General features: G+C 45.2%; 3 protein-coding genes across 3 annotated transcripts in view; 1 reads left to right on the forward strand and 2 right to left on the reverse strand.

Annotated features, from left to right (window-relative positions):
• dnah6 (dynein, axonemal, heavy chain 6) overlaps nt 1-2,931 on the reverse strand; it is a 42,292-nt gene extending 39,361 nt beyond the window's left edge. The window contains exons 1-9 of the mRNA XM_067250315.1: nt 2,647-2,931; nt 2,243-2,431; nt 1,858-2,132; nt 1,437-1,704; nt 1,127-1,261; nt 834-948; nt 567-684; nt 182-406; nt 8-101 (exon numbers count right to left, since the gene is read on the reverse strand). Of these exons, the coding sequence (XP_067106416.1) occupies nt 8-101; nt 182-406; nt 567-684; nt 834-948; nt 1,127-1,261; nt 1,437-1,704; nt 1,858-2,132; nt 2,243-2,431; nt 2,647-2,931 (1,704 nt within the window). The remainder of the gene's footprint in view (nt 1-7; nt 102-181; nt 407-566; nt 685-833; nt 949-1,126; nt 1,262-1,436; nt 1,705-1,857; nt 2,133-2,242; nt 2,432-2,646) is intronic.
• Nucleotides 2,932-3,791: 860 nt separating this feature from the next.
• Nucleotides 3,792-10,438, reverse strand: sclt1 (sodium channel and clathrin linker 1). Its single transcript, XM_067250632.1, has 22 exons — nt 10,393-10,438; nt 9,821-9,865; nt 9,622-9,695; nt 9,399-9,454; nt 9,234-9,306; nt 9,057-9,112; nt 8,834-8,963; nt 8,624-8,746; nt 8,429-8,494; nt 7,801-7,871; nt 7,549-7,639; nt 7,365-7,456; nt 7,040-7,217; nt 6,767-6,865; nt 5,882-5,953; nt 5,694-5,768; nt 5,423-5,565; nt 5,008-5,200; nt 4,681-4,877; nt 4,389-4,467; nt 4,083-4,178; nt 3,792-3,921 (listed from the first exon to the last, which is right to left on the reverse strand). Exons 2-22 carry the CDS (start codon nt 9,855-9,857, stop codon nt 3,859-3,861), a joined length of 2,064 nt encoding a protein of 687 aa, XP_067106733.1. The 5' UTR covers nt 9,858-9,865; nt 10,393-10,438; the 3' UTR covers nt 3,792-3,858.
• An 89-nt stretch (nt 10,439-10,527) lies between these two features.
• Nucleotides 10,528-14,634, forward strand: c14h4orf33 (chromosome 14 C4orf33 homolog). The gene is made up of 6 exons (XM_067250773.1): nt 10,528-10,648; nt 10,892-11,072; nt 13,079-13,139; nt 13,246-13,297; nt 13,528-13,727; nt 14,487-14,634. Exons 2-6 carry the CDS (start codon nt 10,892-10,894, stop codon nt 14,581-14,583), a joined length of 591 nt encoding a protein of 196 aa, XP_067106874.1. The 5' UTR covers nt 10,528-10,648; the 3' UTR covers nt 14,584-14,634.
• Nucleotides 14,635-27,398: the final 12,764 nt, after the last annotated feature.

The raw sequence follows: 27,398 nt of genomic DNA on the forward strand, positions 1-27,398 counted from the left end.
AGCGGACCTGGAACTGGTCGAGGGAGGGTTCGTAGGTCAGAGAGTGGGTCTCCAGCATGAGCTCGGACATGAACATGGGCTGCAGGGGAGGGGCCTCGGAACTGGAATCTGGCCCGGCCGCCTGACACACACAAAGGACATATAACAGAGAACCCAAAGTCTTAGTAAGCCATTCTTGAACCTCCAGAGCGGCACCTTCTTGTTTGTGTCATCGGATGCTGCAGCAGTGTTGCTCCTGGCATCGGGGACGGCGGCCACGGCGTCGGGGTCAGCCCAGCTGTGGATGACAGCGTGCGTGGGGGTGCAGCTGATCTGCTCCTGCAGCACCGACAGCAGCCCGGCCACAGAGTTGACAACCAGGATATGCATGGTGTTCACAATCAGGTAGTCTGCCAGTCGGACGAAACTACAAACAAGATGGAGGGAGAGAAGCGATCTGGTTGAAACTACAAACAAGATGGAGGGAGAGAAGCGATCTGGTTGAAACTACAAACAAGATGGAGGGAGAGAAGCGATCTGGTTGAAACTACAAACAAGATGGCGGGAGATGGTTGAGTGTGACCAACCAGGTGAGACGTCTGCAGTGGTATCTTTTGTTGGCCTGCTCTGTGTAGCTCATCTTCTCTGCATCCTCCTCAAACATCAGATCCATCTCAGGAGAAGGCTTGCTCTCTGTCTCCTCACCTGATCACACACACCACAAGGACAAACACACATGCATACACACACACATACACACACACGCACGCACGCATACACAGGGTCAGAGATTAATCAAATCATGAGGGGTGGAGCGCGTATGTGTGTGTGTATGGGTGTGCGAATGTGTGTACCTCCATCATAGCTGCTGTAGTCAGGTGTGTATCCTGCTTCCAGCATGGTTGTGCGACACGCACTCATGGTCACCTCCTTTACCAGTTCTCTGAAATCTTTTAGACGAGACGCTACCTGTAGAGAAACACACACAAACAAATACTTCAAATTGTACTCAAAACACATCAGAGTAAAAGCAAATACAAGAGACACCTTTCCATGTTATTGTTATGAGACACAGACACTGACACTCTAAATGCCTACAAGGACACACGCGCACACACACAGACGCTCACACACACACGCTCCGCACCTCCTGCAGCTGTTTGTACTGGGCCTCCTGGAAGTCCTCCAGAGTGTACGTGTGCTCTTTGTCAATGCAACACAGGCCCATGTCACTGATCCTGTAGCACATCTCCCTGATGTGGATCAGAGCAGGACGCAAAGACTGGGGAGGAACAGAATCCAAAAATCATATAAGACATGGAGATCTTATATTCTTTGCCATGTAATCATTTTACCTGTGTAGGTCAGTCATATGACAAACAGTGAATATGTATATGCAACAAACCCAAAAACAAACAACAAAACAAACTAAATGAGCCTTTCACTCTGGTGCACACCTCGTTAACGATGAACAGGCGCTCCCGGAGAGACTTCTTGCACTTGTTGAACTTCTTGGAGCGCACGTTGGTCCTCCACACGCGGAACGCCTTCCACTTCCTGAAGAGGACGAAGGTGGGGATGCGCAGCAGGCACCGGTGCCGCTGGTACTCCTGCTGCCAGCGCTCCAGGGGCACAAACTCCACCTGGCCGTGGCACATGGAGGTCACGCCCTGCTGGCTGACGATGTAGTAGTCCTGCTTGTTGATGTTCTCATATGTCACGATCCTGAAAGGATGTGGAACGCTTTATTGGCGAACTCTCTCTGTGTGCGCGCATCATTTGAGCTTCCTGTTTGATTTGTGTCTCACTTCTGGACGGAGACATACAGTATTTGATGGAATTTGTTTGTTCGTGTGTGTGTGTGTGTCTGTGTCTCACTTGAGGTTGTAGGCGTCATATTTGATGGAGGACTTGGGCACTGCTGAGGTCATGTACAGGAAGCCTAGGTGGGGGTTGTCTCTGATGACCCTGACGATGTCAGCGGGGGAGCGGATGTTGGCACGGACGACCTCCTCGGCCGAGTCGAACTGGAGGGGCTGAGCGGACTCCCCGGGGTAGGGGCTGTGGCGGAACGGAGCGCCGGAGGGGGTCTTGGCAGAGCGGGGGCGTTTGGGGGGGGTGGGGCCACAGAGCGCGCTCTGGTCATGATGCACCTGGAATAGGAAACATAGAGACCGAACTTATCTCTCTCCCTCTCTCTCTTTATTTACCTCTTACGATGAACTTGCGCTCGTCTCTTTCTCTATCCATGCTTGTGTCTGACCTGTTTTTCCCTGACGTGCACAGGCAGCTCAGGAAGGTGCAGGCTGGAGCTCTCTTGGGTCTCGTCCTGCCACGCCACCCCAAGGGGAGAGGCTGTGGGGGGCTTCCAGCCTGACTGGATCAGCCTCTCCCGGTTCTGCTTGTAGATGAACTCGGGGTGCTTCTGGTCCTGGTACTTCTTCAACACGGGCTACATGATTGCGATGGGAACAGGGTTTACATCAAATGTGGATATTAATGTTTCCGGTATCTGTATTTTTGCTCAAGGACTCTTCGGAAATGTTAGTCAACAAATATATGTGATTTAGGTATCATAGCAACTGACCTACTTTCTCTATATACTCTATAATACTACATTTTTTATGGATACATAAGTAACCAACACTACGTCACACACACACACACCAGTATCTCCAGCTGCATTGGTTTTTGACCCGCCCTCCTGCGCTGTTGGGCCCTGGTAGAGTGTGTGAACACCAGAGCGTCTGGATTACCACGACACTGAGTCGGTGCTACCGATACTAGTCTTGACCTGAGCACCTCCGCGTCTACATGGCCCACGGGCATGCCGTTCTTTCTCCGCTGCCTGGTCCAGGACGACCCGGCTGTGCCCCCCTTCTCGCTGCTGCCTGAGCTAGCCTGGCGGCGAGGTGAGTCACCGGGAGTGTTGTGGGTCACGGAGGACGACATGACACACCCCTCCTAAAACCCAGTAGTATCCTACCCGGGCCCCGGATTCTCCAGTCAGTGCGGATAGAGGACTGGTCCTAGGTTAGGGTCGGGCGGAGGGGGAGAAGAGTTTGACAATTTATTGAGTTAATAAAAAACACTTTGCTACTTTAGATAAATAAAGCTAGGCTTGATATTCCGCAGGTTACGTACGTAGCCGTATGCTAATACAACGCCCAAAGGCATTTTGAACTAACGTTAGACCAGTTAGCAAGCTATCAAATATATACTTGTCAATTAATGTGAATTATTACTTACAAGTCAATGACAAGTTATGGAAGACATTAGCTGGGAGGTAATCTTCCTAAATACATGTATCAAAAGCAACGTCGAAAAGTTGTCTTTCCAACACAAGAAAACTGATGTTTGCAAATCTGAAGTTTACTGTTTCTTAGCAACAAGCTCCGCTCCCGGCATACCACGCGACCAAACACCGGGGCACTTGAGTGCAGGAGAGATGGATGGTAATAACAAATGTTACATTTCAATGCAAAAAAATATATAATAATTGTCAGAAAAAAATACAACTACACATTTTTCTCCAATATGACTTTTGTGGGAGATTTGCAGTACACTTACATAATACGTATTTTAAATCTTTGCTTTCGTACACCGGTAACACAATGAATCCACACACTCAAACCAGAGCCATAATGCTCTGACTCAACCCATCTGGTGCCGTGCCAATTGAATTGGTTAATAGTTTGAAGAAAGACCTGAATCTACAACAAGCCAAATGTTCAACCCTGTAAATCACAAAAGACAGCCAAGACCACAAATTTATTTATTTATTTATTGATAAATTAATAAAATGTAAAAAATGGCACAGTAAGCTATAAATGGATCATATAGTGCAGTTTCTATGGTTTCTGGTAGTTACAATGGCGGTCATATAGTCTCCAGATCCATGGTGGACGCCGTTTTCCTCCTCTGTGAGGTCAACATGTTCAGCTGAAAAACAATGGGACATTAATTCTGAAAGACACCAACAGGTAAAAAAAACACCCTGGTCCTGTTTAAAACTGCATATTCCTACATGTTTGCGTCCTTCCTCGCTTCACAAAAAAATCATCAGTAGTAGCATGAAGTGGCACGCTGTGAAAAACCCTTACTTGTTGTGCTACGGAGGTTGCCCTCTGCTCTGCCTGTGTTAAACGCCTCTGGAGACGGCCATTCTTCTCCTGGTGCTCTGCAATCTGTCTCTCGTACTACACACACGTGAACACAGACACACACACACACACAAGATGTGAACACACACAGACAAGATGTGAACACACACACACACAAGATGTGAACATGGAGAGACTAGAAGTGGCATTGTTGGGAGGGAATTCATCTCAACAAGTGGAGTGAGAAAACAGGTGGGGAGGTTGTAGGGAGAAAGAAAAAGCAGTGTGTGCGTGTGATGCTCTCACCTCTGCGATGGCCTCATGGTCCGCCTCCAGTTGTGTCTCCAGTTCCTGAGAGCGTTGCTTCTGTCGGTTTAGCTCAGCCCTGAAACACCCACCCACACACAACATAATTGTAGTTCACTGACAAACTTATTTCCCTGTCCAATTCTAATTGCATAACTAAGCTTGTGTGTCTTACTGCCCACCTAATGGCTGAATGGCTGGTGCGTTGTATTAGGGTTGGAGCAAAAAATCTTACAAGACCGTATCTCTCTCCAGGAATAGAGTTGTGTGTGAGTTTCTGCCAAGGATTTACCTGAGGCTGGTAAGCTTAGTCTCAAATGCCTGGGCCAGGGCCTTTGCCTCCTCCTTCCAGCGCCGGGAGCTCTTCTGCTGGGCTGCGAGCAGGCGGGTCAGGTCAGCGCTGGACATCCGGCTGCTCTCCTCCACCTCCCGGACCCGCGCGTCCAGACCCTGCTCCTTCATCAAGTACTCCTGCTCCATCTGGGACACCTGGGGTGGAGGTGGGAGTGGGTCAGAGCGGGGGGGGGGGATTCTGTGATTGTGCCTGATTTGGGTGGTGTCTGGGATACCTCCAGCCACACGGTGAATGCATGCATGCATGCGTGCGTGCGCCTCTCACCTCCTGCTTGGCCCGTCTCTGGGCCTGCAGGCTGCTCTTGCGCAGCTCATCCATCTCCCGGCGCAGTTGCAGGCTCTCCTGCTGCAGCTGCAGGCGCTCCTCGCTCACGCCGGCGCAGTCCTCCCGCACGGCGGCCAACGCCGTCTGCAGCCTGCGCACCTCCTCCTGGCCCCGGGAGAGCTCCTCGCCATACCTGTGGGTGGAGGGGAGGAGGAGGAAGGAGAGGAATGATTGTAAATAAGAATGTTATCAATTGCCTGGAAAATTAAAGGTTGAATTTAATAGAAAAGCAAAAAGGGGGAGCTATTATCATAACTTAATAGGTTTACCATAACCAGAGGGGCTCAAAGTTGAACTTAGTCCAACTCAAACTGCATAGAAAACATGCGTATCCTCCTCAGTTGTAACAACTCACTCCATCTCCATCTTCTTCAGCTTGTTCAGGGTGCTCTGCAGGGTGATGTTCACGTCATCCTTCATCCTCTCCGCGTTCAGACACCTCTGGAGCAGGGCGTCCATCTTCCTGTACTCGGGCTCTCCGCGGCCCTCCTTGTACACCTGCCGCCAGGAGAGAAGGGGGAGGGGTTGTGATGTGTTCCATTGATGTCTGAAAGAGTCATGACGCATCACGGCACGCCGAAGGCCCGCATTCGAAAACATGTGGCGAATTTGGCGTCTGTAATCACCTTCTCTAGCTCCTCCTCCACTGCTCTCCTCTCTCTGAGCGACCGTTCGATCTGAGACTCCTTGTCGGCGCACTCCTGAATAAGAGAGAGAGACATGGAGAGGAGGTGGGGAGAGCGGTATTGGAAGAGTACCCTCTTTGTCGGTCAGTTAGTCAGCTGACTTCGCCACCACCATGACAGGGTCTTACTAGCTGTAGTGCTGAGAGCTCCTCGGCCATGCGATGGATCTGGACGTTACACTGCTTACGTACGTTTTCCACCTGAAACACACACGCACTCTTCTTCAAACTCTCAAAAACTGTGTTTAGAGTCAAATGTTTATAAATCAGTTTGTGTTATTAATAGAAACTGAAACAATAATAGTGAAGCTATGTACTGCCTTAGTCTTCCTGGAGTTTTAATAATGAATTCGATAAAGAGAGGAAATTACATTCTTCTGAAACCTGTGTATGCATTGTGGCCATAGTCAAGGCTATTTTTGGGTGTCCCAGGTTCAACATATAGACCTGACACACAGGCCTGGTTTCACACTGAGGGACCCAAAGTGACATTAGTATCCACAAGGCAAACTTAACAAGATTAGGGAGTTAAGTACCTCACTGTAGATCCATTATTAGACCACTAGTCTGCCCTGAGGCAATATAGTGGAGAGAAGTGTACAGGTCTTCCAATGAGAGAGAAGAAAATTGGAAGTCTCTTTTCACGGTTTTGTCTTGGACTATAACACAGTATCCCATATTGAGAGTTTCTTAGCATTTTGTCACAATACAGAGGCTCTAGGGCAAGGGCTGGTTGCTGGACAGAGGTTGGATAGAAAATGATGAATGCATGTTCTTGTTTACTTGTTACTATAGGAGTGTTGGGGGTTTTATGAAGGATAGGACAAGGATGGAGAATTGGATGAAGATAAGATATGGACTGGAATTAGGGGCTGGAGCTAAACTAAGCTAGCAGCTAGGGCTAGCAGAAAGGTGTACAAGGAAGTGGAGTTGAAGCTAACAGCTACAGCTAGTGGGCAGGACTATCAGGAAGCTATGCCAACACTAACGGCTAGCAGGAAGGAAGTTCCGTACCTCTTTCCTGGTGCGTACGGCTGCGTCCTGAATCAGCTGTTTGATGGCCTCCTTCACTTTCTCCAGCTCATCAGCTTTCTGCTTCTCTCTCAACAGGGCCTGGGAGGAGCAAACGTAAACACACAAAATAGAGCAATCCATAAAACAGTCATTCAAAAAGAGCTAGATAAGACAAGACAGCGAGAACAAGAGAGAGCGTGAGACAGAGAAACAAGAGAGATCGAGCAAAAAAAAAAAGAAAAACCGGAGAGAGTGATGAAGTCACATCCACACCTGGTCTTTGTGCAGCGTGGTCTCTTCAGCCAGCTGGATGGAGTCGCGGACCTTGGCCAGGGCCTCGTACCTCTCCTCCTCCAGGGAGGCACAGCGGCCCTGCAGCTCCCCCACCTGGCGCTCCCACACCCCCCGCTCCCTGCGCAGGGCCTCCGTCTCCTGGGAGGACGCCTTCAACCTGGGGAGGACGGGAGAATGAGATACTTGGACGTAACAGACAGAGTATAGGATAAAGTTCTGGGAATAGAATTGCGTGTGTGTGGTTTGTGTGTACAAGATAAAGTATCTTGGAAGAAAATTAGTTGGGGGAGTGTGTGTGTCTCACCTGGCTTCCAACTGGCCCAGGGCTGTCTGGAGCTGCTGGAGCCTCCGGTCTGAGGCGTCCTCTCTCCCATGAGCCTCCATGGCATCGGCCTCCTTGACAGACACACAATCCCGTCATAAGCATACTGTGATACTGTCCCAACATGTGAGAAACAAACAACAGCGAAATGCTTGGTTATCCTTACCCTTCTCTGCATCTGGTCCTGTACGTTCTGCATTAGCTTGGTCATCTCCTCCACTTTGGCTGTAGCTGTCCGCAGATCAGCCTTTGTCTGCCTGCAGCACGAGACAAACTACAATTTCAGTTGTCTAAAACAAAACTGGCGGCCATTTTTGGCTGCAGTGACGGCCATTTTAAATCTACAGTGGTGGCCAACAAGGACATAGTGTGATGGCCATTTTGGATTTGTAATCGTATGCGGTTACAGTGCCGGTACCTGAGCTGGATGCGTAACTCCTCCATCTCAGTGCCCTGTTCCGTCACCGTCTTCACAAACTGCTGGTTGGTCTGCAGGTGGCACGAGATGCAGGTGCGTAAGTGGTGAGGCATGGTAGTGCAAACAGACACAGAACCGTTCTCGTACTCACAGTCTCACACACAACGTTTTACAGAACCTATTTTGTGCAACCACGAGAAATACAGCATGTAGCCAAAATGACTCAGCAAAGGAGAGAGGGAAGCCCGAGGTAAGACCTTCATTAAAAATACATGAGTAGGATATAATGTTACTTCCCCCTCACATGCACACAGACACAAACACACATTCATGAGCAACAGAAGGCAAGAGTGTAAGGCACCATACTGCTCTAAACTTACAGGTACAGGCAAATCTGTCTCTCTCAGTCTAAGCTAGGCAAGTGTGTGTGTCAGCTAAGGATTACGGTGTCTTAGAATGTTACGCAACAGAGATGCCTTGAATGGTAACTAGAATGTTTAGGGAAATAGACTAGTCACAAAACGGGATATGAATGTTGAAATGGTTTTTTTCTGGGTTTGTCCTTAAGATCACCATCATAACAGAGTTCCTTGGGTTGGTTTGGCTCCATTGATTGGCTCAAACTTACTGATTCTAGTTTCTGATTGGCCACTTGGAGTTTCTGGGTGTGCTGTTGGAACTGGATCAGCTGATCCTACATCACAGAAAAAGCAAAGTAGTATTTATGTTCATCTTCATTATGGTGCTTGTGTTTGTATAGGTTCGTACGGAACCCTGCTGAAAACTACAACAATGGTGCCATCTGGTGGGTAACAGGGCCGACCTTGAGATGCTGTCGCTCAACAACTTGGTGCTGACCGTCAGAGAGGGTCTTCTGGTACAGCTGCTGTAGTCTGTCCAGCTCCTGGGATGCTGTCTGCCACAGCTCCATGGCCTGCTCTCTCTCCTGCACACACCCACACACACACTTCATACACTGCATCATACATCACCAACTTGCTGACACTGACGTGAGATTGTGTACTTGTTTGACCTGTACGGAGAGGTGAATCTGTTCCTGTAGGTTCTTGACCAGGCCCTCCTCCCCAAGGGTGTCCCCCTCCAGCCCGACAGGTAGGGCCTGCAGCTGCCTCTCTACCAGCTCCCTCAATTCAGCATGCAGTCTGAGGACATACACACACACACACACACACTTATGAACAGCTGTTCTGCAGTTTTGTACACCGGATAGTCTTAGTCACTCGGTTTAGTTTTACCGTTCATTCTCCTTTACAACCCTCTCCAGCTTCAGTTTGACATCTGTCATATGCATCTGTCGGTTCAAAGAGTAAGATACGTTGATGTGAGGAGAGGCTGGCAAAGTGTTTTCAACAGATGACAGTCAATGTTGAAAGCAGGCTTTCCCCTTTTGCATCAGCCAGAGGTATTGGCACCTGGTATCTCTGTAGCTGGTCATTCATCTCCTCCATATGATGATCATACTCTGCTATCAGTGGGGCCATGATACTGAAACAACAACAAACACATCAGCACACCCCAGTAAAGCCCTGTTATCTAGGATAATAGGCACATTAAACCGTGATCAGGGTGAGTCCTACCTCCTATCTGATAGCCAAGGGGCAGGGGACTCTGCCCTTCCAGCATCTTCCTCACCCTGGGATCACAAACATTGGTTTAGATACGTTGTTATCATTTTGATATTATCATCATAGGGCGCTCATTGAACTGATGATGAATTGCCTGATGGGAGGGATTAATGGCACAGCAGTAGACATTACCAATCTATGGACATGTTTCTTATCTACTGTCGGGGTAAGCTACCTGAGCAGATGTTGTGGGTTGGGAGCGCAGTCCATCCAACTGATACTGTCTAAGAGCTGAGTTTAGCCTTTGAACTGCAATAATACACACACAGCATGAAATCAGCAAGCCCCGAGACAAGATAAAGAGTTATTGCATGGGAAATTAGAAGTGGGAATTCGTTCATAACTTGATTCCTGTTTTTGTTGAGGTCTCTCACCTTGATCACGTAAAAAATCAGCGTCTGCTGTCGACATTTTGCAGTCTGCAACAGGAAACAAATATAATCGACGTTTCTTTTTAGCATAGCTAACTAGGTACAATGAGATAACTTCAGTGAAAAGATTTTAGTAGTTTCAAGACAGATCCAAGGGGGACTACGAGAGCTCGCATATTAGTTATTATTTAGGCTAGCTACAGTATGGTAGCAGCAGTACTAGCACAATCTACAAATCATTTATGAAGATAGTTTTCGGAATGGCATCCGTTTTATATATGCACTTATAAACTAAAGCCGACTTCAAAGCTGCTTGCCTGCATGCTAGCTAGAGGTTACTAGGCGTACCCTCAAGCCCAGGGTAGTGACAGTGTGTAACTAATGACGCCGGCCCGGCCGCGTAGCTACTGTAGTGGTGCTAGCTGTCTACCTTCGCTAACTGTAGCAGTGCTTCACCGATTTCAAGGGGCACACGTTTTTATTATGAGGCATTGATAGCAAATGTTGCTATTAAATTGGGATTTTAATCATGTGTGTATGGTATTCAAATCATTAACTCAAAAACATAGGTTTACCTTTTTTATTGTCTGTTTTGCAACCCCAACCTCCCGTATCCGCCGACAGATTTAAAGATGAGTTGTTAGCCAATCACAGGCATGTGCATCTTAATGTATTGTCCCTTCCTTTCCCGACGAACACAACTGTTCCGCGTTTCATTCCAGGAAGTCAATACTCCAAAGTCCATCATATTTTGATACAATTCCTACTGTAGCTATCTGCTCACTGTGGTCATATACTTGAGGAAAGTAGTCTACATTTTGTCAAGGCAAGGTAATGGCATTGTTGAAATTACTCATTATTGTTTGTCACTGCTGGTGTGAAATGTTTTACCCATGGAACAAACTTGGAGAATTTAGTCAGACATAGAAGCTGAATTCAGATCATTATATTGTCATGTGAGCTGTTAATGTCTTTACAGTAGATATCCCTTTCCAAATTGTATCACTGTAATATTATTGTTTGTATAATATTGTTTGTGTACGCATAGACTCATAGTTGGTTCTCATTTCACAGATGGAGTTTGTGATTGAACACACCTGGGACAGCAATCTTGTGACTCACGACCCTGTAAAGGTCAGGTTTTCCCCTGGAGATGGAGGAATGAAGATGTCTGTGTCTGCTCCGTTTTTCAATGACCCCCCAGGTCCTCCTGGCCCCTCAGGCCACCCCTTCCCCGGGCTCTGGGATTATGAAGGTGTGTTGAATGAAACTCTTTTATTATAAGAATCCCGTTTTATAACAGCATTAAGAGGTAGTTTGTCTTAATTTTCATCAGGCTGGGTGCTTGTAAGAACTGCTGCCTCTATCAGGTCATAGAGCAGTCTGGTTACAAACACAAAACAAAGCTAAGTCTTCACAAGAAAAGGGTAAAGGGTAAATATTTAAAAAGGATATTCGAAAGGTATAAAGATGTAAATGTATTTATATGTTTGACATTTTACACGTTTACAGAAATGGGTCGTTGTAGATAACCTTTAAAGAAAAGAAAAAAAAGATAATTAGTAACATTTTATAATAGAGCAATTATATTTCCTCTAGAAACCCAAGTAATGGCATTACAACTGGTGGATGGAAAACATTAGCCATAAAAGAAATGTCAATAGCTTTATGAAGCTTAATTAAAATACATTATTTGTATACATTATTCCCCTTTACCAGTAAGTCCGCAGTGCCAATTATAAGTTATAAGTAAGTTTGTTATTGTAAGAGCAAACTTAAAACACTTATTTTAAAACACACTTATTTGTGAGCGATACATTTAAAGTTGGATAATCAACAAATATTCATGCTTTCAAACCTCAATAGCTTTCAAACCACTACTGCCACGCACTCCAAACAAGTGCCACAATGTTTTAAAAACTGCGTACAACACTGTTTTCATTTTAAGATTACTTTGCTTTCCAAATCTAACAACAATGGGAAATGTGACCAGTATTCCATTTTCCTACAGTGGTTGAATGTAATGTAATGTGAGAGTAAACAAAGTGTAGGAGTGAAAGACATGTTTTACTTTCAAATTTTGAGATCTCCCCGGTGATGTGACCTACTTATTACAAACTACTCTTAGAATAATCACTGATTACGTTTAAATATTGAACAACCTTTTGTTCGTCAGTTTTTATAAAAAATTATTTTACATGCATTTTTAAATTAGTTTAACTGTTTGAATATCAAGACCTCCCTGGTCATGTCACCTACGCACATCAAATAAGGTTACATACATACATTAATCGGGCCTAGATATGCATTATAGGGAATTTGAGATTTAAGGCCTACATCTTTTTCCTGATCTGATCATGTTCTCTTGTGAATGTTGTGGGAGTTGGGCGTTGGGAAGGTCAGAGGTTTTGTATCCACATAATTTATTCTCTTACTGTACTTTCCATATTGTGTATCCTCTATATGGCATGGAAAGAGGGGTCAATGTGTGGGCCTAAATGGTCAGATCCGGATGAATAATAACTCAAGAACAAGACGGCTTCCACACCGATGGTGTTGCTCCTCTCATTATGAGCACAGTTATTGTTTCTTTCAATTTCTTATTAATATTTACATTTCCACCTATTCATGTCTTGCCATTATAATCATCATAAATATGGCAAATGTGCTTTCATCTCTGTAATTTATAGTGATGATTTTCTTGAACCTTGCTTGACTATTCATTTGTTTTCTCCCAAAACTTTCACTGACTGCAATGTTACTTACATTTGTCACAGTCTTGAATTTCAATAGCTTCTGGGTCATGACAATTAAACACCTAAATGTCCAGTGTTTAAATACACACATTCCATAACCTAGTTATGCATCTTTGTGTGGCTCAATTATCGTGCAAACTGGGCACTCTATGAGGTTGAAATCCATCAGGTGTATTTCTCAGACTCCAGGGATGTGCAGTATCGCCACCAATGTGTGCTCCCAACATGCGCTCCCAACAGGCACTGCATAGTGTAGTAATTCAACGGTTTCCATTAAATACAGCCAAAGAGGCTTACTTTCACTTTGCAATAGTGAGTGTATTTGCTATTTATTTGCTCATTTGAACACTATACACATCTCTGGTTTCTTAACCACAAAAAACACCCACAGAGGCTGTTGGAATATGTAAATAGTCTGACTGTTCTACTATGAACTCGAATGCACATCTTGAAGAATGCACATTGTACGCAGCACTCTTTACTGTGACTTTTCTCCTCTCCCTAGTGGTTGAGTCATTTTTCCTGGACAGCACTACAGAAAAGTATCTGGAAGTGGAGGTTTGTCCGTAAGTCCAGTTTTTAACTAAAGCTGGCTTTTTAGGTCAGCTCTCATTGTGCAGTTTGTATAAATAGTCAAAAAACAACACATTCTCTTTTAACTTTCAATTGCAGCCATGGACAACACTTGGTACTTCTGCTCTCTGGAAGAGGTCAAGCGTTCCAGGTAGGAGGACATACTTGAACTCAGATCAAATATATATGACATTCTTATAATTTTATTTTACTGTACCTATTATGATATTAGAATTATGACAATTGACCAAAATCTTGCCTATATAATAAATATAAAACTGCTCATTATTGTAATAAAAGACAAACCTGTATTACAATTGTGATCCAATTACATCCCAAAAAATGTAATGTCTGACGTGTGTGTGTGTATGTCCATCCCAGCAAGGTCTCCCTCTGGTATTCACGGCGAGTGTGACAGGGGGTCGATGGATTGGGGAGGCCCTGCTGCCCTGGAGGTACTTCCCACCAAACGTCAACAAGATGAACTCGTATGCCATCCATGGTTCTGGGCAGGGCCGCACCTACGAAGCTCTGTATCCGGTACCAACAGAGGACTTGGTGGAGGGACAGAAACCTAACTTGTGAGTATTGGTGCCGTGTGAAGAAATACAAGCTTAAAACATTTGCAGATGAGTTCATAGCATGGATGCTAGTTCTATTAATGATAGAAACATACACCGCCTTTTCTTATGTGTAGAATGTCATCGCAGAATGTCATTGTTAGTGTCACCCAATAGTACTGAAATAAATAAATGCCAAGTGTACTAGACAAAGTAGGCAGCCATATTGATCAACGACAAGTCGACTCACAATTACAGTTGACAATACAACCCTGAGGAGAATCCTTTCTCTAAATAGACAGAACTATGCTTCGTTTCCTGTCATCTCTCCAACAGAATTGTCACTACCTTTCAAAAACCAACTGCCAGTGCTTCCCCAGACTCCTATTATTCATAGAAATGGTCTGACTTGTGCATTTTCAAGTGAGGGAAGTGGAGCTGCCAAAGCGAGACCCTCATCATTTAGATGTGCTAGTTGTCGGTGGGCACCCACACCCACAGTCATTCAAAGGTTTATTACTGACCCAGAATGAAATTCACATTTGCCACATTACATGTATGCGTGTACGCGTGCATGTGTGATTGTCTATATATGTGTGTTTAGACGCATGCATGCATGCATGTCTACACATTTGGATGTCAATTTTCAGAGACTGTGTGTGGGGGAGTGCATGTTTATGTTTGCATTCTCATATTCACAGATTGCACTTTTCTCTCTTGCCCCTCACCCTACTTCCTCTTTTTTTCTTTATCCTTCTGCTTTCTCTCTCCATGCACCAGCCACCTCCTGGAATACTTCCAAGACTTCCGCCTGCAAAGCATCATGGGGGAGGGCTGGATACAGCCCGAGTCCGATCTCTGGACGGGAAAGTGCTGAGGCAGGCGGGAACGAGAGGAGGACCTACGACCGTGACACCAAAGTCACTTGGATGGGTGGGGGTGGGGGGGGGGGGGAGGTGTACAAAGCCCAATCTATCTTTATTAGTTGACATTGTCAAACGCCCTGACATGAAATATGTTATCAGCTTGTCAAGTGGTATTAGACGTCACCTGAAATAACCTGGCTCAGTCTGTGACCTACAGGCCCTGAGCTGAAGGGGAGGCTCTGCATGGAGGCTCTGCCACCGCGGAGGAAGACGGGCATAAAGGGAGCCACACATAACAATTCCACTTCCATCATTTCGTGTCATCTGGGCACATTTTCAGCAATTGCATGACTTAACACGGCCTGGACTTGATTAATGGGAAAGCAACCCTATCATGAAATTCTGATCAGAAAATACTCAATCCTAAACTCTCCAGAGCCTACTCTGTCTATTTGATCCTCTCAGATTCCAACCCCACACTCGTTGTTGTGACCAGATTGAGGATGACTCCGATGTTCATGGGTCATTAATTGCGTAATTGTATACAGGGCGAGCACGTTAGCAAGAGCTAATCGACAACATCCTGATTGCACGGTAGTTAATGATTTGTAATCATGTTGATTTAAGTCGTGTGATAAGATTGATTAGTCCAATGTAGGGCAGATATTCTATCTTGACATGACAAATAAACGAATATAACACAAGTTGAAAAGAATATAGATTTTTCCATCCACACCTCCCTCTCTCCATCTACTTGCTCCTGGCACAGTGCACACTAGCACTGCCGCCTCACAGCAAGAAGATCAAGCGTGCGATTCCAGCATGGGGTACTATTAGCACTAGGGACATGTTCCCCCAAGGGCTGTCAGTGCCCAGGTTGGGCCTCCCAGGCCTTTCTGTGTGGAGTTTGCATGTCCTCTCTCGTTTCCACCCAGTGAAAAACATCCAGAATAGAACAGCTCACGCTCCTGCCCTGTCCCTGATGAAGACATGTTCCTTTTTACTCCTCCTGCTTCCTCCATCTACTCCTTCAGCTGTCTGAAATCACCCTCTGATCCATCACATTAGTCTTCACACTCACACTTTCACACACAAAATTACATACTAAAACTTGTTTCCACACTCACAGTCCAGCATGTGCAGTGACACATGCGCACACACACGCGATTGCAAAGTGACACACACGCTCAAACTCATTCTCACACACATATCTCGACTCCCCGTCGCCCCCGCCGTGCCCAGGCGTGTTCATCCAGGAGCTCTCGGAGCGCTCCAACTTGTGGTCCTGAGCCGCGTCTCATTGATTTTCATGTTGGGAGCTTCGGGCTTCACAGCCTCGGCCCCCTAATCCCGTATTGAGCCCTATCCGTTTTAATTGGCGCTCTCGCCTTTGAAATACACTAGTGATTAGGGCGAGAGAGACCGCTGCCTAAGTCCCGTCGTTATCGCCTCGCGGTCCTCGATGCCACTCGGTGGGGGTGAGAAGAGGAGGAGGGGGGGGTGATTGGAATTCACCGCCAAAGCGCGCACACACTTAAATCTTAAATTCAGTCGCCTTTGCAACATGTGTGTGTCCTCTCTTCCATCACCAACACACACACGCTATGTAACACATGCGCGCACAGACAGGACACACTTGTGAAATAGTAATGCGGTCCTGCACGGGAGAGGTGTCCCTGATCAGACTCTAGCTTCAGTCTAATTAGCCTGAAAAGGGCGAAAAGAGAGAGGGGAAGGTAGATCTCTTTCTCTCTCTCCCTCCTTAACCTCCGGCTGCTTCAAAGTGCAGGAGACACGTAGTCCAAGTTAAACCGCAGAGGGGAGAGAAGGGAGAGGACAATGTAGTGAAACATTAAAGAGTAGCTTAAGGAGGTGATGCTCCATGTCAGAAACTTTCGAGTAATCTTTGCCCATTTCTTTCAAGGGTGGGGTTGGGTGGGATAGGGTGGCAGGCGCTTGTTTGAAAAATGTTAAAGCTGCAAGGGAATAAATTGAGGATAAAGCCTTGATGAAAAATGGAAGTAAGAATCGAGGTGAAATTTGCCTCAGAGAAAGGCCAGAGATGGGCTAGCAGCATTCTGGTGGGTTAGTATTTTGCTAAGGGTTCTGAAATAATTACTTGGAGAGCATATAGGATTACTCACTTCAAGTCTGACATTGAAGTCATTATTACATTTACACTTATCAATTAAACATTTAGTCATTTAGCAGAAGCTCTGATCCAGAACGACTTACAGTAAGTACAGGGGCATTCCCCCGAGGCAAGTAGGGTGAAGTGCCTTGCCCAAAGACACAACGTCATTTTTGGGGGGTCACGGCCAGGAATCTAACTGGCAACCTTCAGATTACTAGCCCGATTCCCTAACCGCTCAGCCACCTGACTCCCTGACTCCCATATTGTCTGCCCTGTGCAAGTTCATCACAACATGACCAATCCTACTGTATGGCCAGCTGTCAAGTCAAGTCTTTTCAGCAGGTAGATATTTGTTAAACCAGTTATTATGAAACAAAACAATACTGATACACAGATAACAACATAGACCTGTCTGTCTTCCATGAATGAACCATGGTAATATTATACACAGAATAGATCTGAAGGGACTATAAATGACCCTAGAAAACGCTTGACCATCAAGATCCCCTGTGATTCAGAATAACAACTATTATGTCCAGCTGTTCCTACATTGCTACGAGGTCACAGGTCATGTATGTGTCTGTGTGTGAGAGAACACAAGAGAGAAATATAGTGTGTGCGTGTGTGTGTGTGTCAGGGGGTGGAAGTATCATGGTGTGGCTTGGCAGCTTATTGGGAGGGAGAAAGAGAGCCAGGCTCATAATGACATGGGTGGTAATTGTGGACGAAGGCAGCCATTATGTGGGTAGGCTACAAGCGGGTGCTGTGGGTAGAATATGTGATATGAGAAACAGACAGAAAGAGACAGAGAGAGAAAGAAAGAGAGGAGAAGCCAAACGAATGCCAGTCAGCCTTAATGAGGGCTAGACGGATTTCCACTCAACTCGGTGAAGAGAGGAGAGGATGAGAGGAACGAGAAGGAGAGGGAGAGAGAAGCGCTTTTCATTAGCGGAGAATGTCAGACACACACACACACATACACACAAGCATATGCAAACAAGGGTCTATGGAGATACACATGCATACACCAAGATACACTCACAAACTATGCACATGTGCTTTCATCTGATACACACACACACACACAATTCACCCACTTCCATATTTCTTTCAAAGAAATCTACTTTGACCAGTTACCAGAGTAATAGCAACATGCAAATCGTCTTGTTACAATCAGGGCAAAGTCAATCAGATGGAATTGCCCTCATGTTTATGAATCAGGACTAATTTATTCATTGACATTTCCTAACTACACAGGGTCTAGTCAATAACAAATGGTTAGTTCTTTGCTTCTGACACACAGGGACACACAAATGTCCAAACATACTTTCGAATTTGATGTTTGTGTCACAAAAGCAAATACAATTCATATGTTACCATTGAATAAACATTACAGACAAACAACATTAAGGCCAGGAAAAGAAATGGAGGGAAAAAATATATAATTGAATTCTGTCTGGTTTCAAAAGTGAAAATAAATCTGTGATGTTTGTCTAATTGATCTCATTATGTCTCCAGTGGACCGGTTGTTCGGTCTCTTCGCAGTTGTTTTTCCCAAATTCCCTCACAAAAGGATGAAAGGTGTTATTGGCCTCAAAAAGCCCCAATGAATTTCATCCATTTAGAAACATAAATTACCACATATATATAAAGTGTGCCATTATCAAATGCTACATAGTTTGCATCCTCCCCTGCCTCCCACACACACAACCACAACTTATTGTTGGAACACTGGCTATTTTGCTATCATGTTGTTTTAGGGCCCTAATGGCTAGAAAAGCTAACGTTGAACCTGAAAGCAATTTGCAAAGAGCTGCGTGACAACACTGGTCTCAGATGCTCACTAACTCCTAATTAGAAAATGAGCATGTTACCCTGGCGACAAACTTAACATTATTATTTTTTCTTCTACAGCGTTTGCATGTTAGCACTCCAGTCAGGTTAGTTTGAATGTCAGCGTACATGGTCATTAAAAGCTAGACTTGCTAGCTTCAGGGTCGTACATTGGCTTTTTTTCTTGTCTTTTTTGGATGTGTACACTTTTATTTCTCAAAGTTTTAAAACTGTATATTCTGTTTGAAAGTTCTGCATTAAAGTCACATATGGGGTCATTACTTAGCTTACTCATTAAAAAAATCATAATAAAACAAAATAACATTACAATATTCCACAAAAAAAGCAAAGCATTAGCACAGTCTACAAATCACAGACAGCACTGTAATCACTGATATGCTATTATGAAGAAGTGACATTATTGTCTGCTTTCACTCTCTCCTTTCCTCCCTCCCTTCTACTCTCCTCCACCCACCACCCCTTCTTACCAACATTACACCCCTCCCCAAATGATCACCACGTCAAACACAAGCAGCAGTTGTTAAACCGATGGAAGATTGATAGACTATTCCATTAAAGGTACCTTTGGTAACCCCCCCCCCCCACCTCCTCTCTCTCCTGGGCCTCTACCATACCTCTGGCCCCTGCCTTGGATTAATATAGGACAAGAGAGGACCTCACCACTGATGAATGGATGGCTTAGGATAATATAATTTGGCCCACTTCAACACATCAAGTCTGTACGGGAACGTTGTGGACCAGCACATTCAATGCAGCAATGCAACAGTAAATCTTACTTCGACTGGCTCTTCCAATCAAGATGGATATGGACGTGACAGGGCATGGGAAGGGAGTGTGTGTGTGTGGGTGTGTGAGATCAGTCTGGATGGAAGCAGCCGGGTGAGAGCGGTCTAATTAGGAGATTTATCTGGGTTAGGTGCCATGACTGTCGTCCTCTTCAGTATCCATGAGGGCTGGGGGTCCAAGGGCCCCATAAAGGAACATTCCATCAATTTAACCTCATTTTCCACTTCGACCCTTAGGTTGGCGATTCCTCCAGACGGTTTTTCACTTCATATTTCTCCCGTGTAGATATGGACATATGTTGTTGGAATCTGACGGACAGTTGCATCTCTTTGTCTCTCTGTTCTTCTTCTTTTTTTTGTCTCTTTTTCCTTGCTCTCCATCTCTCTCTCACTACCTCCCCCCTCTCTCTCTTTTTCTTTCTTTCCTTCTAGAGAGATTTTTTAATGATACACCATGAGATAAGTGCCCACTCTTTCTCTCTTCTGTTTTTTCACACTTTCGTCATCTCGCCTGTAACTCAACAAATGGCTCTGTTGGCCTCTCTCAAAACAGAACAGGGTGTTTCAAATCGGTGAACGAAAGACAGGAACAGAACCGATCCCTTCAGGTTTTAAATGGCCTAGACACAAATACGCACAAGGGTAAACAAAGCATTAACCTGCTTCCTCTGAGTCCACAAGGCACATTCAGTTTCTTACTATCGGTAGGAATCCCCACAGGTAAAAACAGGAAAAGAAAGACAAGATACCTAGAAAACAACTAGCAGCCTGATACTAATACAAATGAAAGACTACAGTTGACCGCTTCCTGATCAGGTTCCACGATCATTAACGTTTAATGGGAGACCTAATAAGTCTGACCGCCCCTGAGACAAACATCCCCGGTGTTCCTCTATAAGACACTGCCTTAATCTCAATCCTCTGCTAACAGCATCTTCAGAACCCTATTAAGGAAGATAAGAAGGGGAGGGGATCGATGAGAGGAGGGAGCAGGCCGATCATCCAGCTGGCCCTCCGTTGACTCCTGCTGATTCTCTCATTAGTGTTTGAGCCTGATCAATCAACACTGCGCAGCGATGCCCTGGGACTTGATCACATCGGAACGTGCCTTTTTAATTGTTTAATTCAAGTGAATTAGGACTTAAACTGCCCAAATAGTGCAAGGTTACAAAAGACCCCTCTCTAAAAAAAAAAAACTGTCAAGCATCACACAGACACACACACACGAGACCTATACATTTGTTCCCTTTATTCCAAATGTCCTTGTAATTCTGGACCCACAAGTCAATCAATTCTAGAAGAGCTATATGAAGATGAGCAATTTGCACTTTTTGGAGGCTGCGAAAGTAGACGGGGTACTGTTGTGAAAATCCAGTTTGGAGATGGCTGGAGGTGTGACAAGTGTTGGGGAGAAAAGACAGGAAAGTGAGTATAGAAAGAGTGATATAGGACTCTACGAAATGAGAGCTAGAGTCAAGTCTCAGGGGGAAGAGGCGTGGAGGGAGGGAGGGAGGGAAAGAGATGCTTTTTTTGATCATTGCGGGTTGTCAGTGTTCACTGGCTGTCAGCCAATCAAGTTCTTAACTGATCTAAGGAACCTCTCTTTCTCTCCACACGCTCTGCCCCCCCCCCCTTCCACTCCACTCACCATTTCTATCTTCTACCTCTCTCGACACACACTCCTGTCTAGCCCATAGTCGTTTTCTCCATTCTTTTCTTGTTCCCTCTCTTTCTCTACCTCTTATTCACGCCACACTGTCTCTCCCTCCTCCTTTTTCTCTCTCATCATGCTGAGGGTGATTTCAAGCACCCACTCAGCATCGATGTGCAGAGAGAGAGACTGATAAAAGTTCTGACGCGGGCCCCAACCGCAATTAACTCTCCTCACTCCCACTGGAAACTCATCCCTCTGCATATCTTTTTCTTCTCGCTCTCTCCCTCCCTTTCTCTGTCTCTCTCTATATATCCATCCAAAAAAACAACTCTTGTGAATCTTTGATTGAGGCCGCGACATTTTCCTGTTTCAAGTGTTCAACCGTCTGGCGGCGTATGCACGGACAAACAGGAGCGACCTGCCGTCTCGTCTTGTCGACAAGGCCCCACGCAGCTCCCTGTGTGTCCGGCTAATTGCGTGTCGGATTGTTTGGCTGGGCTCTTCCTAGGCTAATCTTATTTTTCAAAGCAAGAGTGTTTCATTTTCAAGGGGGAGGAGGTGAAAAAAACTGTTGCAGCTGCTCTTCCTGTTTTGGGCAAATTTTCGGTGGGTGGCTAATCACACGACAACATTGATAGGCCACTTCACTGCTCTCTTTGTTTAAATCCTGTAATTGGGGTAGATGGAAAAGGCGGGCTCTAATGCAATTCAAGCAAGATGGGAAATGATTGGTTCTGAAGTTTGAACGACAGCAGACAGGTTCAGTGTCAGACCAGACCTGACTGATTGCAAGTGACGCAGGGTCCTCAGTGGATGGAATCTCATCCCAAATCTGTCCATCAAACCAGTCCATCCACTTCGCGCTCAAATTAGCTAGTCCTCCGATTTGGCTTTAAATTGAGCCATGCATTCCAAATAGCTTTTTTATTTGTATATATATTTTGTTTTACTGCAGCCGCCCTTAGTTACAAAGTATCCTATGTAGGCCTGCTGTTGCTTCACAGTGCAAAATTGGAATGTTGAAATGAAATGTTTTTCCTTGGATATAATTTATAATAAATTGCAGAGCTAACCAGATATATGCATTTACATTTATTATTATTTATAATTGTATCGAAGGGCAACCAGGAGCTCTCTGCTGTAGTAGTTCAGTTCATCTTCCGCTGCACAGAGAATTGTGGGTCAGACTAGCCAGAAGAGAATGCTGGCTTGCATTAATCAAAATCTGAACGGATTCTATCGGACATCCTCAACGTTTTGGCACGCTGCGTTTGACATAGCCTACTCTGTATTGGAACATACTAAATCTTTTTCTGGTCTACTAAATATGGTAGTATGGGTATTGGAACACACTCGACACACGACTTGGTGTCATCTTTATGTGGCAAAGCAAGACTCATCCCAGGGACATAGTCAATGCCTTGTTCTCTCTCTCTCCTTGTTTCTTTTCACTTCTCCTGAAGAATGAATCACTCTTCATTCTTTAAAAGGCGACCTTCTATCAATGGCGTGGATCTGCTTGAAACCAGCCTGAGCTCAAGCCTTGCTATTATTCATATGTACCGTATCTACACAAACACCGAAGAGGCTGGTTGATGTATTCTTTTCAGAGCATGTTTATTCTTCAGTTCACTATTTTCCTATAGATTATCATTCTACACTATACTACACGACACGTTTCTGAAATACATGTGACTTTAACTTTGTATGCAATGTTGAGGTGAAAGGAAATGATACCTTTGTCCATCTAATGTACAACATCAAAGAAAACATTATATTTAAGCCAATAGGTTTTTTGGGTGAATCCATCAAACTCAATCCCCTTCATTCATGCACACACACAGACATATATACACACACATAATATTATTCATATGGTATGTTGTTAATATGATTTTTGTCCTCTCTCTTTCCTCTTCAATCTCCCTCCTCATCTCTCACCCCTCAATATCTCTCCATCTATGTGTGTGCGTGAGTGTGTGTGTGTCCCCAAGGGGAACAGCTATTATTAAAGCCCTCCATGTAGCTTGAAGACCCCTGAGCCACACAGCAGCCAGAACAATACATGAGGGAAGGCTGGAGCTAGAGCTTAACGGAGCGCTCTCTCTCTCTCTCTCTCTCTCTCTCTCTCTCTCTCTCTCTCTCTCTCTCTCTCTCTCTCTCTCTCTCTCTCTCTCCCTTCTATGTATCTCTCTCTCCATGTCTCTCTCTCCATGTGTGTATCTCTCTCTCCATGTGTCTCTCTCTCTCCACGTCTCTCTATGTCTCTCTCTATGTCTCTCTCTCTTTCTCCATGCATCTCACTTTCTCATGTACTGCTTGTCTCTCTCCCTCCATGTCTCTTCTTTCCCCCTCTCCACCTGTCCTCTAACTGAGTTTAATTGCAGTGCACAGAGAGGGAAAGGGAGAGAGAGAGAGAGAGAGAGAGAGAGAGAGAGAGAGAGAGAGAGAGAGAGAGAGAGAGAGAGAGAGAAAGAGAGCGAGCGAGCGAGCGAGAAAGAGAGAGAAGGTGTAGGAGGTTGAGGAGACAGAAGAAGAGAGGTTGATAGCAGTTTAATGCAATCTTACGGTGAATTATGGTAATGTATCACCTGCCACAAAATGTAATGTTGGTGCATCTTGAAAAGGAAAAGAAAGGTTAACCGGTATTTCATATAAATGTACTTCATCAAGCAAGTGGAGCTGCATACATACACACATTGACACACATAAGTACAAGCATACTACTTATGTCTTAGTTAGGTTAGCAAAAGATATGCTACATTCTCTAGGCAAGGTAGAGATGCAATGACATGGATACACACTCAGATATATTATTAGCCACTTGGCTACGTGCACACACACACACACACACATGCCCTTTCATGAGTTGTAATCGCATGTAGTGGAAAATGTAATTTTCATATTTGTCGGAAGAAAGACGTTTTTTTATGTCAGTTCTTATCTTACATTGTCGAAATCTCCCTTTTGCACTCTTCTCCCTCCCCAAACCTTTCTCTCTATCTCCCTCGAGTCTCCATCTCCATTTCACAATTCCCTTTCTCTCTCTCCTATCCTCTCTCTGCTCTCCGTCTCCATTTCACCCTAACCCTCCACCTCCTCTCCTCCATCTCCTCACCGCTCTCTTCCACTCTTTCGTTTGCCCCAAGGATATCACCCCTCCTACACCACATCGCCTCATCCCCCTCTCCCTCTCTCTGTTTATTTATATCAATGAGCAGCGAACCCTTCTTTTATCTTCCTACAGATGAACAGAGCCGGCTGCAGGACGAGCAGAGTGTTTCTCTCTCCGAGGTTTAAGTCTGTTCCACTGAAAACGTCTGTAAAAACACACCTAGAGCAGTAGGAGCCTCAGAAGATGAGCTTTGAGTCTTTTAATCTGTGTCGCTGCTTTGCATGCTTGTTTGTGCTGTTACCGTCGAAGCTACAATGTTTTAATCAAGAACGGGCGTGAGCAGGAGCCAGCGTGTAGGCGTGTGTCTGTGTGAGTGGGAATGCTCCATGTAGAGTTGATGTAGAGTTTGAGGAGTAGGGTTGATATAGGGGTGAAGTAGGGTTGATATAGAGGTGAAGTAGGGTTGATATAGGGGTGAAGTAGGGTTGATATAGGGGTGAAGTAGGGTTGATATAGGGGTGAAGTAGGGTTGATATAGGGGTGAAGTAGGGTTGATATAGGGGTGAAGTAGGGTTTATACAGGGGTGAAGTAGGGTTGATATAGGGGTGAAGTAGGGTTGATATAGGGTGAAGTAGGGTTGATATAGGGGTGAAGTAGGGTTGATATAGGGGTGAAGTAGGGTTGATATAAGGGTGAAGTAGGGTTGATATAGGGGTGAAGTAGGGTTGATATAAGGGTGAAGTATGGTTGATATAGGGGTGAAGTAGGGTTGATATAGAGGTGAAGTAGGGTTGATATAAGGGTGAAGTAGGGTTGATATAGGGGTGAAGTAGGGTTGATATAGGGGTGAAGTAGAGTTGATATAGTGTTTAAGGCTGAAATTAGGTTAAAGCAGGGTAAATGCAGGAATGACGATAGAGGGTTAACGTAAGGCTGGGGGAGTTCATTTAGATTACTGAATGGTTGATACAAGTTTATTCCTGGCTTAGTTTGGTGAGTTGTCAGACTAACATTTCTCTCCACTTTCCAGAGAGTGTGAGAGACACAACGCGGCTCTTCATCCTGTTTCCAGCCAATCCAATGTCCCATTGTTACTCCATCATTTACACCTATCACAGAGTCACCACGGCAACATACTGTGTACTCTAACAGCTTAGAGTGTGAATAGGACACTCACATACACACACACACACAGGCACACACCACACATGCGATGTGAACTAATGGAGTAACAGGGTGTGCTGGGAAGTTGGATTTGTCAGGGGTGAATGACAGAGAGTTGAAGAGGAACACCTTGAGTTTTTTTCCATTAATGGAAAAATGGGAAAAGAGAGAATTATGGGTCTGGGTATGTGTGTGTGTGTGGGGCGGGGGGGTGGGGGGGTCAGGTTGGTGTTTCAGAACAGAGTGTTAGTGTTAGTTAGTAGTTAGTAGCTAGTAGTTAGCGTAGCCACTAGCAAAGGTTATAGAGTGTGTGTGTGTGTGTCAAGAAAGCTTGCTACGGAGAGATGTGAGACTGACAAAACTGCTAATACAATGTCCTTGTTAGAGGAAAACAGTAAACATGTTGCTTTGGTCCCTGCTCAAAGATGACTTCCCAGATGGGGATGTCATCTAGACATCACCCCCCCCCCCCCCCCCCTTTTAATCTGTCAGTGCCTTAATGGGACCACATGATTATTGAGCACTCCCTTCTCTCCTACCCCTTCGCGGGTGACAAGAGCCCCTTGCTTGCTAATGGCTGCTAATTTTGAGCGAGCGGCACTTGTACGCAGTGTTTGACACATTGAAGCGCTGAAGGGTTCACGCTCTGGCGCTAACGGCCAAAGCTAAAAATAGCGGTGACGCTAATTGAAGATGTTCACTTTTGTTTACTTTTCTACCCCCGCAGCGACGCTAGACACCGGAGCTAATGTTGTGTGTCGCTAGCATAGCTGCCCGTTTGTCTGGAATGAAGCAAAACAAACTATGAAGAGAGTCTAAGTACATGACATTAGTTAGTTAATGGTATGCATTAAGAAAGGGCTGACCTTGGTGGAAAAGTGGGGTTAGGAGGCTACCTATAGACACGCACATACACACAAACACATACCTTATCCACATTCTATAATACAGTATAAAAGTACACCATCTTAAACCCCAATGGATGTTCTGACTATTTCACTCTTTCCAAAGGGGCCGTATGGTAAAACCTCTGGGCCAACCTCTGCCAACAGGGAGTCAGACAGAACACCACGAACAAACTGAAATGAAATAGAGAGAGAAAGAGAGGACAGGAGGGAGGGAACAACAGAAAATTCTGGGGGAGAGCACTCCGACATGGAGTGGAGGTGATAACGAGGCCCGGGCTTCCACAGTTGACAGTGCGAGAGAACAAGGTGTATCCTCAACACCTCTCCTGGTCTCCACAGCAAGTCACAACAAGTTGAAGAGATAAAGAAAAGAAGTACTTCTCAACCTCTTTTCTCCACCGCTGTGTGACTGAAGGCTCTAGTAAACGCTTCCTTTGTGGTGTGTGTGTGAGAGAGAGAGAAATATAAAAAGAGGGTGAAAAACATGGTGAGAGATTCATTCAAAAGATGGATGACAAACAAGGTCATCATGTGAGAGAGAAAGATAGGGCGAGAAAAGAGAGAGCGAGATAGAGAGAGTAAAGGATGGAAAGACCATCTCTAAAAGCACTTAAAAAAGCTTGACGGCTACATAACTACAGGCTATAAACTATGTTTGTGAACCTCTTTTGACTTCACCGATATACACCACTCCCCCCCAAACACACAGCGACACACACCAGACATTATGTCCAAATGAACTCCACCTTGCTCAAGAGTTATCATGTAGGGATCACCAAACATGTTTTACACGCATATCTCCAACAAACACACACACATACATGCGCACACACACAGACATACACACACACACACACACACACGCAAACCTCACACAATCCTCTCTCACCCGTCAGGCCCTATACTAGAAGCTCCTAGCTGGCAGACACAAGCAGCGTAACCTTTTCCCACCTTTATCCATCTTATTAATATGCCTCATCGCTAAAAGGCAGGGATAGAAAATGTCTCATTTAAATTTGGAATGGGAGATGAGGCGGAGGTATAGAGCACTATTATCCCTCCTCTCCGTCTCCCTCCTTCGCGGTCTCGTTCCCGGGCTCGTTGCTCACCGTGCTGATTAACGCCTTCATTCCAGATTCTCCATCCGAGCACGTCCTCTCGAATATGACATTTGGACTTTGGTGCTGCGTCTCCTCCTGTCTCCGTCGCCA

The sequence above is a fragment of the Osmerus mordax genome, chromosome 14 (genome assembly GCF_038355195.1).
Source record: "Osmerus mordax isolate fOsmMor3 chromosome 14, fOsmMor3.pri, whole genome shotgun sequence".
NCBI classification, from domain to species: Eukaryota; Metazoa; Chordata; class Actinopteri; order Osmeriformes; family Osmeridae; genus Osmerus; species Osmerus mordax.

Bases quoted from the DNA above. Each gene is read 5' to 3' on its own strand.
- sclt1 (XM_067250632.1), bottom strand. From the start codon at position 9,857: ATGTCGACAGCAGACGCTGATTTTTTACGTGATCAAG. The intron at 5,566-5,693 runs GTGATTACAGAC...TCCTGGCGGCAG, and splicing joins TGGAGGAGGAGCTAGAGAAG to GTGTACAAGGAGGGCCGCGG. The intron at 4,468-4,680 runs GTAAATCCTTGG...TGGGTGTTTCAG, and splicing joins ACTAAGCTTACCAGCCTCAG to GGCTGAGCTAAACCGACAGA.
- c14h4orf33 (XM_067250773.1), top strand. From the start codon at position 10,892: ATGGAGTTTGTGATTGAACACACCTGGGACAGCAATCTTGTGACTCAC. The intron at 13,140-13,245 runs GTAAGTCCAGTT...TTTCAATTGCAG, and splicing joins CTGGAAGTGGAGGTTTGTCC to CCATGGACAACACTTGGTAC. The intron at 13,298-13,527 runs GTAGGAGGACAT...TGTCCATCCCAG, and splicing joins GAAGAGGTCAAGCGTTCCAG to CAAGGTCTCCCTCTGGTATT.